The sequence below is a fragment of the Phyllostomus hastatus genome, unplaced genomic scaffold (genome assembly GCF_019186645.2).
Source record: "Phyllostomus hastatus isolate PE091 unplaced genomic scaffold, TTU_PhHast_1.1 phas_contig_58, whole genome shotgun sequence".
Taxonomy (NCBI): Eukaryota; Metazoa; Chordata; class Mammalia; order Chiroptera; family Phyllostomidae; genus Phyllostomus; species Phyllostomus hastatus.
Window position 1 is genome coordinate 30,750,231 of NW_025333916.1, and position 17,511 is coordinate 30,767,741.

The window sequence follows — 17,511 nt, forward strand, 5'->3', positions numbered from 1 at the left end:
TGGATAGAGCAATCTTGCATGTAGGTCCTTGCCTTTTGTGACTTGGAATACTTCTTTCCAGCCCCTTCTTGCCTGTAAGGTCTCTTTTGAGAAATCAGCTGACAGTCTGATGGGAACTCCTTTGTAGGTGACTGTCTCCTTATCTCTTGCTGCTTCTAGGATTCTCTCCTTCATTTTTACCTTGGCTAATGTAATTATGATGTGCCTTGGTGCGTTCCTCCTTGGGTCCAACTTCTTTGGGACTCTCTGAGCTTCTTGGACTTTCTGGAAGTCTATTTCCTTTGCCAGATTGGGGAAGTTCTCCTTTATTATTTGTTCAAATAAGTTTTTCACTTGTTGCTCTTCCTCTTCGCCTTCTGGTACCCCTCTAATTTGGATGTTGGAACGTTTAAAGATGTCCTGGAAGTTCCTAAGCTTCTCCTCATTTTTTTGAATTCTTATTTCTCCATTCTTTTCTGTTTGGTTGTTTTTTTTCTTCCTTCTGGTCCACTCTATTGTTTTGAGTCCCAGTTTCCTTCCCATCACTATTGGTTCCCTGTGCATTTTCCTCCATTTCTCTTATCGTAGCCTGCATCTGTTCATCTAATTTGTGACCAAAGTCAACCAATTCTGTGAGCATCCTGATCACCAGTGCTTTGAACTGTGCATCTGATAGGTTGGCTATCTCTTGGTCGCTTAAAAGTACTGTCTGTGGGGCTTTCAATTCTGTTTGAGCCATCTTATTTTTTTCTTTGGTCTGGTTGCACCTGTTATATATGAGGGGCGGGGCCTTAGGTGTTCACCAAGGCGGGGCACCCCATTCCCTGGTCTGTGACGTCGTATGTGGGGGCAGGGTCTGAGAGGGAACAATGACGCTTGCTCTGCTCTCGGTTGGACCTCAGTCACTTCCACTGCTTCCCCCGAGCAAACTGGGCTTCTCTGGTGCCAATTCCTGTGTGGGTGGGCTTGTGCACCCCATGGGACTTCCCAAGGACCTCTCCTGTGAGGTAGGGAGTCTCTCCCTGTGCCTCAACCCCCACAGGTGTTTTCGATCAGTGTCCCGAGGCTCTATTTACCAGCGTTGGGACCCTGGGATGCATGCAGTACCTTGCTTCACACTTCCCGCATTGCTAGGTCTGCCGGTTGCCACCCCTTGGCCAGGTCTGCCAGCTGCTGCCTGCATACTCAGGGACCACCCACTGCAGTCTTGTGTGCCCGGGGTGCCTTACATGCCAAGTTCCAACGCTCTCTGCTCTCCTGGACATGGTGACCTGCACCTGGCTGCCCTACTCTGCCCCTCCTACCGGTCTGGATGAACGCGTCTATTTTAACTCCTTGGTTCTCCAACTTCCATTCAGATCAACTTTCTGTCAATTCTAGTTGTTCTGTTTCTAAATTGTTGTTGTCCCTATCTTGGTTGTGCGAGGAGGCACAGTTTCTACCTATGCCTCCATCTTGGCTGGAAGTAGGAGATGGTTTTTAAATGGAATACTTTTACTCTCAAAACAGATCTTAAGAAGGGGCAGGGGCAGACTGGATAAAAGGAGGTGAAGGGATTAACTGAAGAACATTCGCATAGCCCGTGGACACAGATGATAGTGTGGTGAAGGCCCGGGGAAGCGGGGGTGAAGGTGGGCAAAGAGGGGAAAGTGGAGGCATTTGTAATAGTGTCAACAATAAAAAAGTGAACAAAACAAAACACAGATATGAAAAACAGGGCAAAGAACACAAAGCTGTTTCCGTACTCATTTTGTGGTGAAGGACCTGTGCCTTAGGTGACAGTTATGACCAACCGGATTAAAGTCTACCCCTGTCCTGCATTGTAAGGTCTAAGTTTGACCGGATTGGAGCTGTTCATGCATGAAGTGTGATGGGCTTTGTTCCCACTTTTTCAAGTCTGCCAGCCCTCGACCCTTTGTCCTGTCAGCCCCCTTTCTTGCTTCTGTTTTCTTTGGTTTGTATGTGGTTGCTCAGTTGACACATAGGTAGTACCTCTTATTTTTCTTATGTTTTTAACTGCTTAGATCTCTTTGGATGTAAGGGTGAACATTCATTGGATGGAAATACTTGTATATATTTAAAGATCCTGTTCTTCCTCTGGAGCTTGTATGTTTAAAAGTGATTAATCTGTGTAATAAACTCATTACTACCTTCATAGAAAATGTGTCACATTTTTTCTTTATAAATGCTATTTGATGGGCATGATGAAGAATATTTTTTAAAAGTTATGTACTGTTGGGTATAATTAGCCCTGTATAATGACTTGATTAAGTAGGAACTCATTTATTATATGGAATTTGCTGTTAAATGAGTTTTCAAGGATATAGGAAGTGACTGTGTTAAAATATCTGTGTTTTCCACTGACTACAGTAATGGAGGTTTTCTTCTTGGTTTTTAGATTTCCTCTTTCCTCACCCCTGAAACCATATCCAAAGCGGCTTCCATGCCAGAAGGATGCTGTTAAATTTCCCCAGTGGACGGACCCCCTACCGGGCACTTCACAAGAGAACATCCCAGTGAGGCCGGTTGTGATGGTGAGTGTCACTGCTGCTGGGGGCAGCGGCTGGGAGAGTGAGCAGTGGTCTGGGAACCTCCAGGCCCAGTCTGGTTCCCTCTGTCAGTTCCTCGTTGTGAACTGTGGTCAGAAAGTATGTCAGAGCAATATCTTACCTGTCAGTAGCTGAGAGACCAGTAACAAAGAAAGACTCAGCTTTGCATTTTTTTCGCTCTTGTGTATTGACATTTTGACCAAATATATGGTAGCTGTTTTCAGATGTTCAGACCAAGCAGTTTTTTGGTAAAACTCCCTTATTATCTCCTTTTCCTTTCTGTTCTATACTTTGCTCTTTTTCCTGTTTGTCTTCTCCTTCTGAACTTTATGACCAGTTGAGAGTGAGAAGGTTGGGATGTGGAGTATTGTGGAATGAGTCCTACACAAAATATGGACAAAGGAAGTCCTGGCTGGGTAACTCAGTTAGGTGGAGCATTGCCCTTCACAGCAGAAGGTTGTGGGTTCCATTCTTGGTCAGGGCACATACTTAATTTATGGGTTCGATCCCTGGTTGGGCGCATATGACAGGAAACCAGTCGGTGTTTCTCTCACTCTCCTTCCTTCCCTGCCCCTCTGAAACCTAAGCTCAATGAACTCCTTTTGGGGGGACATAACTTTTTCTTTGAAATATCCCCAGAAAGACTATCAAGATTGAAATAATGCTTAAAAAATAAAATACAGAGAAAAATTTTATAGAGCAGTTTTTAGGAATTGGAATAACACCAATGTTTTAAGTTAATCTAGTCTTATAGGATTTGATGTCCAATTCATACTTTTGTTTGCAAAGATTTGATGTAAACATTTTTTGGCAGCGTAATGAAAAGAAAAGAGTTACCTGATGAGGTTCTATTGTATCTTGGAGAGAATAGTTAAGCAACTTAGGCTTTATCAAAGATAATTCAAGAAAAAATGACACCGTTGACAGAAATGGAGACTCTGTAAGGGCTTGCAGATAAGTCAGGGACAGTGATGAATTTGGTTTAAAATGTGTTTAATGATAAAGTTGGGTTGTGTTAAATGGAAGTGTCTAATAGGCAGATGGAGAGAACGGCCCTGGAGCTTGGAGGAGAGGCCATATTTGGAGTCATTGTTGTTTACTCGACAAAGATGTATTAAGTGTCTGTTGTGAATCATGTATTGTGCGAGGCTCTACAGATACAATGATATGCCATACAGTTTTGCTCCAAAATGGCTCATAATCTAGTGAAGCATGCAATACAAAAATAGATTATTAGGAAATAAAGTGGAACTACTCTGAAAGAGAGAGCACAAAAGGTATTTGAGGACTATTTAATTAATTCCTAATGAGGAGTACTTAATTAAGGTCTACTTGATAGTCCCTATCCAGAGAGAATTAAATTATAAGCTCTATGAAATAAGGTACATTATCTTTTTGCACATTCATGTTTAAACACCTCATCAGTAGACCCTGTCAGTAGGGTTGTTAAATAGGTTGTTCAATAGACATTTTTTTTTATTATAAGGTCACCCAGTGTTGTTTATACAAAAGAGATAAAATTCCATGTTAAATTAATGTGTATTTATGGCATCAATATAACTTCCCTTTTCTATTCTGTGTTTCTGTGAAGTTGTAATATTCCTGGTATTACCCCTGGGAAAACCAACTGCTCATTAGCACACTTTAATGCACTGATGACAGTGACTTCTATCTTTTATTTTCAGATTCAAATTTTTGAGGAGCCCTGAAGTGGTAGAGAAGTGTTTTAATTCATTGGCCATTGCCCCGCACCCCACCCAGTGTATCACTTTCCTGGTCATCTGACTCTGCATTTGTTTTGATAACTGTTGTCTTGCCTTTTCTTATGCTTCCCCCTTAAGTGAAGTGGTAGAACTTTGGAAGCTCTCTGCTTATTATAATTCCGTCAAAGCCTACACTGCTGCTTCTTGAGAATTGTCCCAGGAAGGAATGGCAGAGCAGGATCTCTTTCCCTTGATAGAGGTTTTAGAATGATGAGGTTAATACTTAATAGAGAAATAGTTCATCTTTCTTAAAGAACTTGAGTTCATTATTCATTTATTTCTTTTCCTCTTTCTGACTCTGCCTCCACTTTACTAGTTGGTTTTGGGTTTTGTTTTGTCCTATCTTCTCCCCTGCCTAGCCATTATGTCAAATAAAATGAAATACATAAAATTATTTCTTGCATTTGCTGAGGGGACAGTACCATGTGGAAAGTAGGAATGTGCGCTCTGGAGCCACACTGTTGGGTTGAATCTTGGCTCCTCCTTTACTAGCATTGAGCTTGTTTCTGTTTCATTCACTGGGTTTGTGTTGCAGTTTCTTTTCGGTGGAACTGGGATGGTATACCCCTCTGGGGTACGGTCGTTGTGATAATGAAGTGAGTTCTCACGAGGACTCAGTAACTTAACTGCTATTTCTATTACTAATGTGTTCAGTAGAATTGTTTGCAGCAGAGACGAAAGGAAAAAATTACTCATAACATCCAGAGAGAATTGATATTAATGTTTTTGTTGTGTGTCTCTCTGAGCTTTAGTTTTGCTCCCTGCTGTCCTTGTGGAGTCCTCATTTTACCTGCCTGCTGCAGATGCCAGAGATCTGGGGCTGCTGTTCAACATTGTACTCCTTTGATCTTTGCTTACAAAAAACAGGATTCTTGAAGTTAATATAATTTATTTTAAACAATCATTTAATTTGGACTGTGTGCATTTGGATAGGAATTCCTCTACTTAATTTTGAAATAATACATTTTATTTCACTGTTGCTTCACTGAGTGTCTGGAACTCCCACAGGAAATGTCGTCTTCTCATAGCTGATCTGCCGTTCATAGCTGATCTTGGATGTTCACTAACAATACGACCTGAGTTTTAAGAGTCATACTTTATTTTTCTGCAGTCCATACAAAGAAAGTTAGTTTATATTTGCTATTACTTTAAGTCAAATTAAAGAAATTTCTCATAAAGCCTTACCACTGTCTATTGAAGTATTTATTCTCTTTCTTTTTACTCCCCTCCCCACCATTAGAATTCTGAGATGTGGTACAAGCGTCACAGTATTGCTATTGGAGAGGTGCCGGCTTGCCGTCTTGTCTACCGCAGACAGCTGACAGAGGCCAATGTGGAAGAGATATGGAAGTCTATGACGTTATCATAGTATGTACACTTGACATTAATGAGACTTTTTTGTGATTTTTTTCTAATTTGCTTTTCCACTATTCTTGGCATATTTAATTTTCTGAACTTATGTATAAAAATCTTAACTTTGTATTATTTGCAGCTATGCTGCTTATTAAACATAATTTAATTAAATTCTGGGTATTTTCTATGCTACTTATAAAATACTTAAGAATAGACATTTGAAAGTTCTTAAACTTTCTAGAAACTCTGAACTCTTAAGGAAACACATAATGGAAAATTTAATGGTCTTTTAGATATTAGATGTACTACAGGTAATTAAAGTTAATGATGTTATAGCAAGTTTTTTTTTTCCTCACAAAGATGTAGCAGTTTCTCATCATTGGATATGTTAATGGCAAAATGACATTTTTCAAATGTGTTCTATCATACTCAGTTTCTAGCTTTTTTGCCCCACAAATATTGGGTGAAATGCATAAAAACAACACATTTTAAAGATTGATTTTTTTTACAGTGTCAGTTTTTCTGGCAAATAATGATTTTTTAAAAAGTAATTAGTTAATGTAATTATATTTATCTTTTTAGTTTACAGAAAATCCTTGGCCTAGATTCCTTAGAAGAAGTTTTAGATGTCAAACTTGTCAAGTCCAAGTTCATCTTACATAATGTATATAGTGTGAGCAAGCAGGGAGTTGTTATCCTTGATGACAAGTCAAGTAAGTGCATAAAACTATTCTGTTTCTGGTTGATCAATATGTTGGTGCACAGTTGTATCACTTTCTTCTTGACACTTCCCTAAACCCTAAATAAATTTACCCCTCATTACAAATAGCCTCCTGTCACATCCTAATACTTTTTACCTAAGTGCTCGGATTAAAGAAATGTCATGGAATGATGAATATTCAGGAGTGAAAACCTCAGCAAAATCCATCCAGAGACTAGTTCAGTGTTTGCTACACTGGGCATTAAGTGGTTCTGAAAAATCCCTGAAAAGTGAGTAGATTTAAGACCTACCTGAGAGCTTGAGTCAGTTTTCAGGTGGACCCTGGGGTCTGATTGATTTTAGGTTCTCATTGACCTTTTTGTAATGGTATTTCTGCGTCAGTTTTTCTAGGATACTCTTGGTTTATGTTATTTTTTTCTTTTTATAAAGGTAGCTTTTTAAATGTTGAAGGTATTTTAATTTTTTTTTAATGCCTATTTTTCCCAAGCCAGTTTACAAATCAGAAAAAAGAAAGACATTTAGTAGGTACCTATCCTGGTTTTTGATTTGGAAAAATAGTCGCTGTACATGGAGTGGAGTCAGAATCTCCACACTGACTTTTACAACCTCCTTCCGCTGGATAAGGGAGGGACTAGAACTGAATGGGCTGTTTGGTTGGTTCTTCCTTCCCTTCCAACCCTTGATGCTGGGAATTAGCTGGAACTAGAATGACCTTTGGCTGTGGAAAGGTGGTACAGTAATTTGGGGTTTTATAATTTACTGTTAGAGTTAAGGCTGGAGGTTCCTGGCAGCAGACAGCGCTGTGCCAGAAGGGGCCTGAGCAGTGGTGAGAGGGGAAGAGTTTGCTTAAGGCCAAGTTTCCTGACAGGCACAGCATTTGTCTTTGAAACCTAAAATGCTTCCCCTTCTATAGCCCCTGTATCAAGAATGGAGGACATGAGGAAACAGAAATAGATTTGTGAATTTATGAGTTGTCTGGTTAATACCACATGTAAAATTAAGTTACATAGAATGAGGGGGTTATGGCCTTTGAAATACATCTGAAGTCCTTTCACATTCTCTAAGTACAGCAAACATTAATATTTTTAGCCATTGGTCAGATGACCAGTCATCTTTTGGCATATTAAGTAAGTTCTTAAGAAAGAAGAGAGCATTTCAGAGGACTCAGCCTCATTAGATCTAACAATTCAACCAGTGCCTGCAGTTTTGCTGAAGGTGAAGATGAAGAAGTGGAAGCATGAGTGCTGGCCCGTCTCATCAGATGCCCGTGGCAGGGCCAGAAGGAAGCAGAGACTCTACCAAGTGGCCCATCTAGGGTATTTGTAGCGGTGCTAACCATTATTATTTTAAGGCTGTCCTAATATGAATGGCTTATATTAATATGTCAGTAGAACTTTGCCTTAAAACATTTTGAAAATTGAAACATAATGTGATACCTATATTGGACTTTGGACATAGAGATTTCACCTTTTATTTAAGTGTTTGGTGAACTGATTTCACAGGTGCATTTGATGACTAATATTTTTGCTTCTCCTATTTTTGTTTTGCCTGATGCAATTCTTAGGATAATTGATTTATTTGTTAGTTTGTTTCCCTGGAAGAAACCATCTCACTTCTTGTCACTAAATCTTTGAAAAGTTCATCTTGTTCTTAGAGAATTTTGCAGGCATGATTTATACAAGCACATGAAATGCTGCTGCTAAAGAAAAATTTCCATCTTTTAAATGTTCCGATACATAGATAGATGATTTGTGATTGGCAGATATGTTTCATATTACTTGGGCAAGTACTACATTCTTATGATACCAGCAATGTATATATATAATTCCTAGGGTTATATGCAATTGATTAAAATATCTTTTTATTTTTATTTTTCTGCAGAAGAACTTCCTCACTGGGTACTGTCAGCAATGAAGTGTTTGGCAAATTGTAAGTACTAATTGTCTGCCAGTTTTATGAAATTAACAGAAATTAATGCCCTGAATTAGAATATATTTTTGCTGGTCCTCTTTTCTGTGGCACCTTGGAGGTGGTTGGCTGCTTCAAGATGAAGTTGAACATCTCTTTCCTAGCCCCTGGCTGTTAGAAACTCATTGAAGTGGATGATGAATGCAAACTTCTTACTTTTCATGAGAAGTGTATGACCACAGAAGTTGCTGCTGATGCTCTGGGTGAAGAGTGGAAGGGTTATGTTGTTCGAATCAGTGGTGGGAGCGACAAACAAGGTTTCCCCATGGAGCAGGGTGTCTTGACCCATGGCCGTGTCCGCCTGCTGCTGAGCAAGGGGCATTCCTGTTACAGACCAAGGAGGACTGGAGAGCGAAAGTGCAAATCAGTTCAGGGTTGCATTGTGCATGCCAATCTCAGTGTTCTCAACTTGGTCATTGTAAAAAAAGGGGAGGAAGATAGTCTTGGTCTCACTGATACTACTGTGCCTTGTCGCCTGGGGCCCAAAAGAGCTAGCAGCATCCTCAAACTTTTCAACCTCTCTAAAGAATATGGTGTCCGCCAATATGTTGTGAGAAAGCCCCTAAACAAGGAAGGTAAGAAACCTAGAACCAAACCACCCAAGATTCAGTGTCTTGTTACTCCTCATGTATTGTAACACAAACATTGGCGCATTGCTCTGAAAAAGCAACGTTCTAAGAAAAATAAAGAAGAGGCTGCAGAGTATGCTAAACTTTTGGCTAAGAGGGTGAAGGAGGCCAAAGAAAAACACCAGGAACAAATTGCCAAGAGATGTAGGCTGTCCTCTCTGACAGCTTTTACTTCTGAGTCCAGCCAAAAATGAGGTCTTCTAAGAGTAACAAATAAATAAGGATAAACATAAGAAAAAAAAGGAATATATTTTTGCTCAATGGCCTGAACATTGATTTGACACCTGTGAGACTGGTAGTTAATTGTTTGGGGATTGCTGTACTTTTAGTGATAAATTTGTCGCATGGTGAAAGGGCTGAGTTATAGAATGCTTTTAAAGGAATTTTGTGCTTTTATTTTCTAGTGGATTATTTTTATTCCTAAAACATTTATTCCTAAGTACGTCCTATATTTACATTATCAATTTGCTTAACGGATCCTGTCTGCCATTGGCTTTTTACAGGGTAATAGTTTAAGTAGGAGAGAAATGTTTCAGAAGACTAATCTAATGGTATGCAGGATGGTTTGGGAGGAGAAGGACCCACATGCAGAGAAACAGGAAAGACTGTTTCAGTGATACGGCGAAGATGCCTGAATCAGGGTGGGCCCTCTGAGGTTTTTCGTAAAAATCCATTTCACAGGTATGATATCCACTTTATTGGATATCATAGGCACTGTGAAGCAATGAATGATTATAGTTTCTCACGTCATACTATTTTAGGGGGGATTTTCTCAAACAAATGATTTTAATGAGAAGAATTCTAGTGATTTTGTTGACTGATAGTGGTGACGTTTAGTCTCCAGGGCCTTTTGCAGCCTCGCTTGCAGGTCACCACTGAGAGGTGGTTTCTTTCATCCCTTTTGAGTGAGACTGGTATGTACAGAGGCAGGTGTATAAAGTCTTGAATTAGTAGACTCTGAATTATTTATTTAACTGTAGTTAGTTTTGTTTGATTAGAATGAAGCTAAAATAACTATTTAGCTTGCTGTGAGGGATCTCAGTGGTGATATACAGAAAATGATTATATACTATCGATCTGAATGTGACTAGCCATATAATAAGTTTGTGTGAACCCCAAAGTTTTGTGTGTTAACTATTAAGACTATCATAACTTTTTGGTTAATATCTTGGAAACTCTGTGATGTACAGTTCTGTGGTTTTCCCTTGGGACAGTAATTTTTATTCTCCTTGCTCAGTCATTTGAAATCAATTAAATTTAAATGATATCTTTGGCCACAGTTGGCAGTGACAAGATAGAAGGTATAAATGGGAGGTTAAATTACCCATTTCTCAATTACTGGCAAACTTAGGATCTGGTGGTTGATCAGCAGGGAATGAACAGAGGAAGCCAGAATAACAAATCTAGGCTATAATATATTGTAAAATGTGTGTGTGTATACATATATATATATATTTATTATTGTTGACACTATTAAGGAGTGGTTGAATTTTCAGATGATCAAAACTTAGTGAAGAGTACAGTTTTCCCTCCAGGAAAATGTATCAAATCACAAAATTTTGCAGAAAGATTAGAATAATTGGAATTTCTTATGAATGGAGGAGATGGGAAGAGCAACTTAATAGTTTTCTCCATGTGTGTCAGGTGGTGGTATAGTAGGTGGAAATTCTTGGGGACGGGGACATGTGTCATATGTATCAAGTGCAGTGGATGGTTGGTATATCCATAAAGATACTTATGTATCAAAGAAGAAAAGGTGGTCAAAGGGCAAGGCCAGCCTTTTGAATAATTGTATGAAATTATTAATTTCCCAAATTCTTATTGGTCCCCCAAATTTATTTTGAGTCTATTAAAATTCTGGCCTATTTCTTACCCTTCTTTATTTTTAATGAGTCTAGATTCCCTTAGAGTCATCTAAAAGGAGCAGAAAGGATAGGCTGATTATATGATATTTTGAAGGCCTAGCACCTTCTTTTCTGTAAATCTGCTGCCTCCTTCTTTCCTTTAAGCCTGTCTGCATTTATGGTGGATCGTGTGCACATCGGCCTGGGTACTTTTGTTGAGTACCAGCCTTATGGTTGACCACAGAATGAAAGACTGACGTTAAATATATATAAAGCCTGGTTAACTGTGGTTTGTTCTTTGTGCATGTAGATTGCAAGGATTCAATCAGAAATGGATACAAACAACTTTTCCAAAGTCTGTCAGAATAACGTTTATAAAAAACTAGTTAAAAAATATTCTGAAATTCAAGATGCTTAAGAAATAAAAGACCTTAGAAATGCAGCCTCTTCTTACAGAAGTCAGTATGTGAGTTTCCCTAAAACTACCAGTTTTCCTAAGACTACCAGTTTCCCTAAAACTACCAGTAGTAGTTTTAGGGAAACTGGTAGTTTCTCCCCTCTCTCCCCTCTCCCCCCCGCCCCGCCTTTTTTTTTGTATGTGATGAAGTGTTCACAAAAGGGTATAGTTGCTTAGAATGAACTGCATACTTATCCTGGGAGGGAGGAAGTCAAGGTGGTGTGCATTGCTTGCTGAGGAACATCATGCTAATAATGACAGTATTTCCATTGACTAAGCCTGCAGTATTTTAGTGGAGGAAGCAGGTAAAAATGGTGGCTGTTTGCTGCTAGGTTAATGTGGTACCACACATAGAGATCTTTCAAAATTTTTATTACTTAATCAAACAAATTAAGTTATTTTGTAAGAAGTATACTAGACTATTAAAAGGTAAAAAATTTTTAGAGAGACCAACAAAAAGCCACATGCACAGTGTCTCAGTGGCCTTGGAATATGAAGGCCCAGAGTGCTTGTCTTTTTTAGTTTGATGCTTTCTCTTTGGTTATAGCACTTCTGTAGTTTGCATTTCCTTTCGGTTTTTACTGGCTTCATCTTTTATTCTGGGGGTGGAGATCTGTGTGGGTACAGTCGTTTAGTCTTGGGTTCTGGTCCAGAACTGGCCGATGCAGTTGGACTCCTTTTCTCCATGCCGTGAAGGAGAGTGAGAAGGCTGGTTGAACTGTTCCTCCTGGGACTACTGGCCATGTCTCCGAAGGCGAGGGGCTGTAGCTCGTCTCTCCACGTGGCAGTGAAGTCTGTGGTCTCTGTATGGATTGTTGGGGGCATTTGCTGCCAGCTCTGTAGAGAGCTAAGCATTTCTTTCTTGCTCCTCTTTGGTCCCACGTGCAAGTGCACCTTTGCCCTGCTGCTGGCATAGGGCAGGGCCGGGACCAGGTTGTTCCAGGCTTCTTACAGTGACTCCAGCCTTGCAACAGGACTCTGCTTGATTAACTGTCTTTTGAAGGTTGGTTGGGGATTAAATAGAGTTTTATGATCAGAATGAATTATAAGACACAAGGTAAAATCTCCTCAGAATATCTTTAAGAAAAAATGTATAAATTCTTATCAGTCTGAAATAGTGTACAGGCAGAAATTGATTATTTCACTCAACTCTGACTCTAGAATTTTATAATTTAGCAATGATAAAATAATGAAAAGCTTTAAAATATCCTTGTGACTTGTGTGTTACACATGTGAGCTAATTGTCATCAGGGTCAGCTGTAACAAGACTAGGAAAATACTGAATATTTCAAGGAAAAATTATCATTCTTTACATTGAGTAAAAATGCCTTTCAGAAGGGCATAAAAGAAAGAGTAGATTTTTTAGAAATGAGAGTAAGCCAGTGATTTTTCTCACTGTTTCATAATAGATTTCAATTTAGACATAAATCATATTTGTGTAAACAAAATGTATGGCAATTTATTTAATGTCAATTTCCCCCATGAAATCTTTTCTGATCTTTACTGTGCACCGAGACTAATACTTAGAGGTGGTTGTCATGCTAGTGTTTCTCTTCCTATCTCATTCTCTTTCTTTTTTTAACAGGGCCTAATTGTTCAGATTTGAAGCAGCCTACATATTTAGGATTTGAAAAAGATGTCTTTAAAACAATTGCGGATTACTATGGTCACTTGAAAGAGCCTCTGCTTACCTTTCATCTCTTTGATGCCTTTGTGAGTGTTTTAGGTAAGTTGGAATATAATGAGCATCTATACATTGATGTCAGACTATTTCATTTTCACTGTTGTGAGACTTCCATTAGCCAAACTTCCAGAAGCCTGTTTGAAGTTAAAACTGATGGGTTACTTGCCTAGTTGGTGTCCTCCTTTCGAAGGAGGAAAAGAAGATGGTTAAGCTATATTAGGAAACTCAAAGCAAGGGCCACTGATTATTTCTTAATAAAGAACAATATGTTGTATGTCATTTTTGTACAAAAAAAGTGTGACTTTATTGGTGGAGAAGAATGTAAATTTGACACTTACTGTTCACGAGTAAATCTGCGGCTCTGAATGTGACTGCATGAACTGTCCGGTGTGGGAGATGTGTTTTCATTTAGAAATCTAATTTCTTCTTACAGCAGGAACTGATTTTTGTAGAACTATTTGTTAATTGTGACATGTAAAATAGAATTACTTCATCAGTCTCTAACACTTGCTGCTGTTCCTCATGTAGATTTATCCTTCAGAATCCACACCCTAAAAAACATGGTAAAAGCAAAAATTCAACATTATTGCTGTAGGTCTTTCTGATATTGTTTTTTCTTCTAGGAAATCAGATTTTCCTCTTGCTGTTACGATTGTTTAATAAGTACTGTTGTTTTCTTGTCAGAAGATTTGGTTTAATCACTCAATTTTTGTGTGGGTACCGTACTATGTTATGTAAATTTGTAAGAATTAGCAATCTTTTCCCTTTCTTCTCTTCCCTTTCTTCTTCTTTCAGTTTTTCTTTCTTCTTGGAAAGTATGGGTGCTGCTATAGTATCTTAACAATGTATTAACAATATGTGAATAATTTACTGATCTCGTAGCACGGTACTTTAAATTTTTTAAAGATTTTGTAGGTTTTCTTATAATGAACAAAAACGACAACTATAAATCATGTAAGAGTGAATTTTGTTTTTAGAGAGACCAATATTGGGGACAGACGAAGGGATTAGTCCTGTTACCGAGTTTTGAGGCCACTGGGTCTTCTTGGTGTTTTGTTTTCAGCCAGGGAGGACCGGAGGCCTATGTACTTGTGAATATCATGCCTGATGATGAATACTTGCTGTTATTTAATATGTGTGCGGACTGATTGAGTAGATTTTCATTATAGCCACTTGACTGCCATTATGCTACTGGGAAAGAATTCTAAAGATTCGCTTAAAAATCACTTCTCAGAGTTTTTCCCCTCGTTTTCCATTTTTATAATGTCTTATTGTACAATTATCTGTTTTAGAAATGAAAGCACTTGGAACTTTTAAAAATGAAGTCTAATTTGAATCATTTATATTTAAGGTGTCACTGGTCTATTTTACCACAATTTTCATTTTGAACTCAGCTGGGAATTAAAGCTGATTATTTCCAAATTGATGTCAGAGTCAGCCACCCTCTAAAATATCATCTGTTGAGGGGTTAGTGTGCAGAAGGCTAGATGGAATGGAGAATTTCCCTGCACTTGGGTATCAGCAAGACCAGACTAATAATGTATGTGGATGGTCATCATGTACTAACCTTCCCTGATCCAGCCCTTCCTGCTTGAATACATTCGAGACATTCTGCACTGAAAACCACATCCTTATGTAGAAGCAGAAAGTCTTCTAGATTATGGAAGACTATTATTTGTTTGTATGGTTAACAAAGATTGTCTGATAGAGAAATCCTGTTAGAGCCTATGGGAGAAGACATCATCTGGAAACTATGTATGGACATAGCAGATGTGCAGGTTGAATGCCGGTAGGGTTAACTCCTTCCTTAAGTCTTTGACTTACTTTGTTTGGAATAGAATGCCATTAGGTACAAATGTTTTAAAGGAGGTAATCAATCTGTTTTGTGTAGAAGCTAAAAACCCTACAGCATTTTCAGTGGAAATGATTTTCAGTTCTGTTAATAAATTTCTTTTGAGGTCTATTCTTTTACTTCTAGCATGAAATAATGCTAGCTTGGTGCCAAAGCTGTGACCTGAGAGCAGTCAGTCATTACTGGTATATGAAACAGGACATTGAAGGGTTGTTAAAGGGAAATAAAAGAGGCATGTTTGGAGATGTAGGACTCATTCTTTATTTACAATTTAAAAAATGATGGGATTTCACTCAGCAGTCTGACCTAACTATTAATAATAATTATCTTTATTTTCTCATATATATTATTATTGTTCAGTTACAGTTGTCTCACTGTTTTCCCCATTGCTCTCCCCTTCCCTGTCCCCCCAACTCCCAAAGTCAGTCCCCCCCCAGTGTCCATGCCCACGAGTCCTCTATTCTTGTTCCTTGGCTTGCCTCTTCCCCTCCTTTCCCCTATTATCCCTCTCCCTTCTCCCCTCTCGTCACTGTCAGGTTGTTGTTTATTTCCATTGTCTCTGGCTCTATTTTGCTCATTTGTTTGTTTTGTTGATTAGATTCCTCTTACAGGTGAGATCGTATGGTATTTGTCTTTCATCACCTGGCTTATTTCACTTAGCATAGTGCTCTCCAGTTCCATCCATGCTGTCGTGAAGTGTCGGAGTTCCTTCTTTCTGCTGCATAGTATTCCCTTGTGTAAATGTACCACAGTTTTCTGATCCGCTCATTTACATAGTAATTAATATTTGTTTTAAAAATAAGGATCCTTGTATTAAGATCATAATTTGTCTGACTCTTGAATGGGTTGAATGAGGTACTATAGCATCATTTATTCACACTGCGGACACACCCTAGAATCTGTGTAACTTGGCAATACTTTGGCATATTGAGGAAAGAGGAGGTGGATGGGAAGCACAGTAGGGCATGGGAGCAGGGAAGAGCACTTTAGAATATTGGGTGACTTGTGGATTTGTATGTATAATGTTATAATTTGAGCTCCCACCCAGTGCTCTGTGGGCCATATCTGGCTCATAAACACATCTAATTTGACCTGTGTGTTTTTAAAAGAAATTTAACTGTCAAACTCTAAGAAACAAAAAGTGCACATAAGAATTTATAATTTTGGCTTCTTTAGAAAAAACTGGAAGATCTGGCAGTTGCGGGCTTGAATTTTCAGTGGCACAAACTGTTGCAGCTGTGTAATGTCTCCACTAGAAGGAGCTATTGTTTCAGGGACGTGAATTGCAATTTGCTGAGTCTCCAATGCCTCCCTTTGCTTTTCAGACTGTAAAGCCAAGTTCACTTACTCATTTATTCCATTTGTCTGTTCCTGTAGGCAGCTGAGCTCGAGACCCCTGGTTTATTTGCTAGTAGGCTGGAAGACTGAGATAGTAGCTCTTTGTTGTTCCTTCTTCCTAAATGTTAAGTTAGAAGATACCATTGAAATTCACTACTGATTGTAGACTGGATCATCTGATCAATAGGTTGAGGTCTCCCTTGTGTTTTTAACCTAGAAATATCCATGAGGTCAGGTTTTCTCTTCTTTGGTTCCTTTGTCTAGTGACTTCTAAGAAATCTTTGGCAATGTGCTCCCCCCTCACCTTGTTACCTCTTTGCACTTATGTCCTTCAAGTTACCTTGGGGTCCTTACCCAGTGATGGTTCCAAAGGGGAAAACAGCTCTTGTTTTGCAGAGTGCCTAGGTGGTGTTCTTGACCAGACAGGGCTCTTGCCCGTGTTAGTCCAAAGTTCTTGCTGTTGGTGCTCTCTGCTCTCAGGGCCCAGGGCTTGCTTATGGCTGGAGCTTTTGAAGGTACAGATAGGCCAAGGTAAGGATATTGAAGCACCTCCAAATGTAATGACTATTGTTGTGTAGAGATTGTTGGCTAAGTGGCTTAAGGTACTCCTTAAAGGTGGAACTTTAGGGAAATGCCTAGGTATTCCCTGGCTACAACTAAATACATAAGCTATTTACAAGCATACTGGCAATTACTAGAATAATTGAAAAAATTTGTGGGAAATAATTTCCTACCTTTCTCATACCATTCAACAGGATAAATTCCAGCTGGGTTAGAGAATTAAATGTAAAAAATGCAAGTCTAAAATATAGTTGATATTTATTTGATATTGGGGTGGATGAAGGACTTTCTAAGCATAAAATCAAAAGAACTCATAGATATGCCGAAGCATTGGGATCCTTCAGGTAGTAAAGGGCATCATCTTGTGCACGGGTGAATCTATATCTACTTTTAAGCAATTCACAAAGGCAGCTTGTTTGCCTTTGTCTAAAAGCCGCTAGGGAAATAGTTTCTCTTGCTGTGTCTTTCTTTAGGCAGGGTTTTCTTATCAATTGATGTGTGGTCTGCATTCTTTTGGCTTAGCATAAACCTCTTCTTTTTTAAGCCTCTTTTCAGTGAAAATGAAATTGTGACTTTTTTTTTTATTCCTTTGGTTGTTGGAAAACTACAGTGAAACTTTCCTGAGTCTCTTGTTCTGTGGCTGAACAGACATGGTCCCAGCGGCCTTTCTGGGAGCAAATTCCAGGCCCTCTCAAAAGTCTTCATATTTTACTTCTTTTTTGAAACTCCCATAAGGAATAGTATGGTTAACATTACAGATGCTGGTGGGCTGATTAGGTTTACTTTGCCAAAATGAAAATTTGTTTTCTTTAT

General features: G+C 38.8%; 1 protein-coding gene and 1 pseudogene across 1 annotated transcript in view; both read left to right on the plus strand.

Annotated features, from left to right (window-relative positions):
- DEPDC1B (DEP domain containing 1B) overlaps positions 1-17,511 on the plus strand; it is a 67,518-nt gene that overhangs the window by 26,456 nt on the left and 23,551 nt on the right. The window contains exons 3-7 of the mRNA XM_045847947.1: positions 2,378-2,513; positions 5,532-5,659; positions 6,227-6,357; positions 8,247-8,294; positions 12,849-12,989. Coding sequence (XP_045703903.1) covers positions 2,378-2,513; positions 5,532-5,659; positions 6,227-6,357; positions 8,247-8,294; positions 12,849-12,989 — 584 coding nt within the window. The remainder of the gene's footprint in view (positions 1-2,377; positions 2,514-5,531; positions 5,660-6,226; positions 6,358-8,246; positions 8,295-12,848; positions 12,990-17,511) is intronic.
- LOC123824662 lies at positions 8,413-9,156 on the plus strand (annotated as a pseudogene).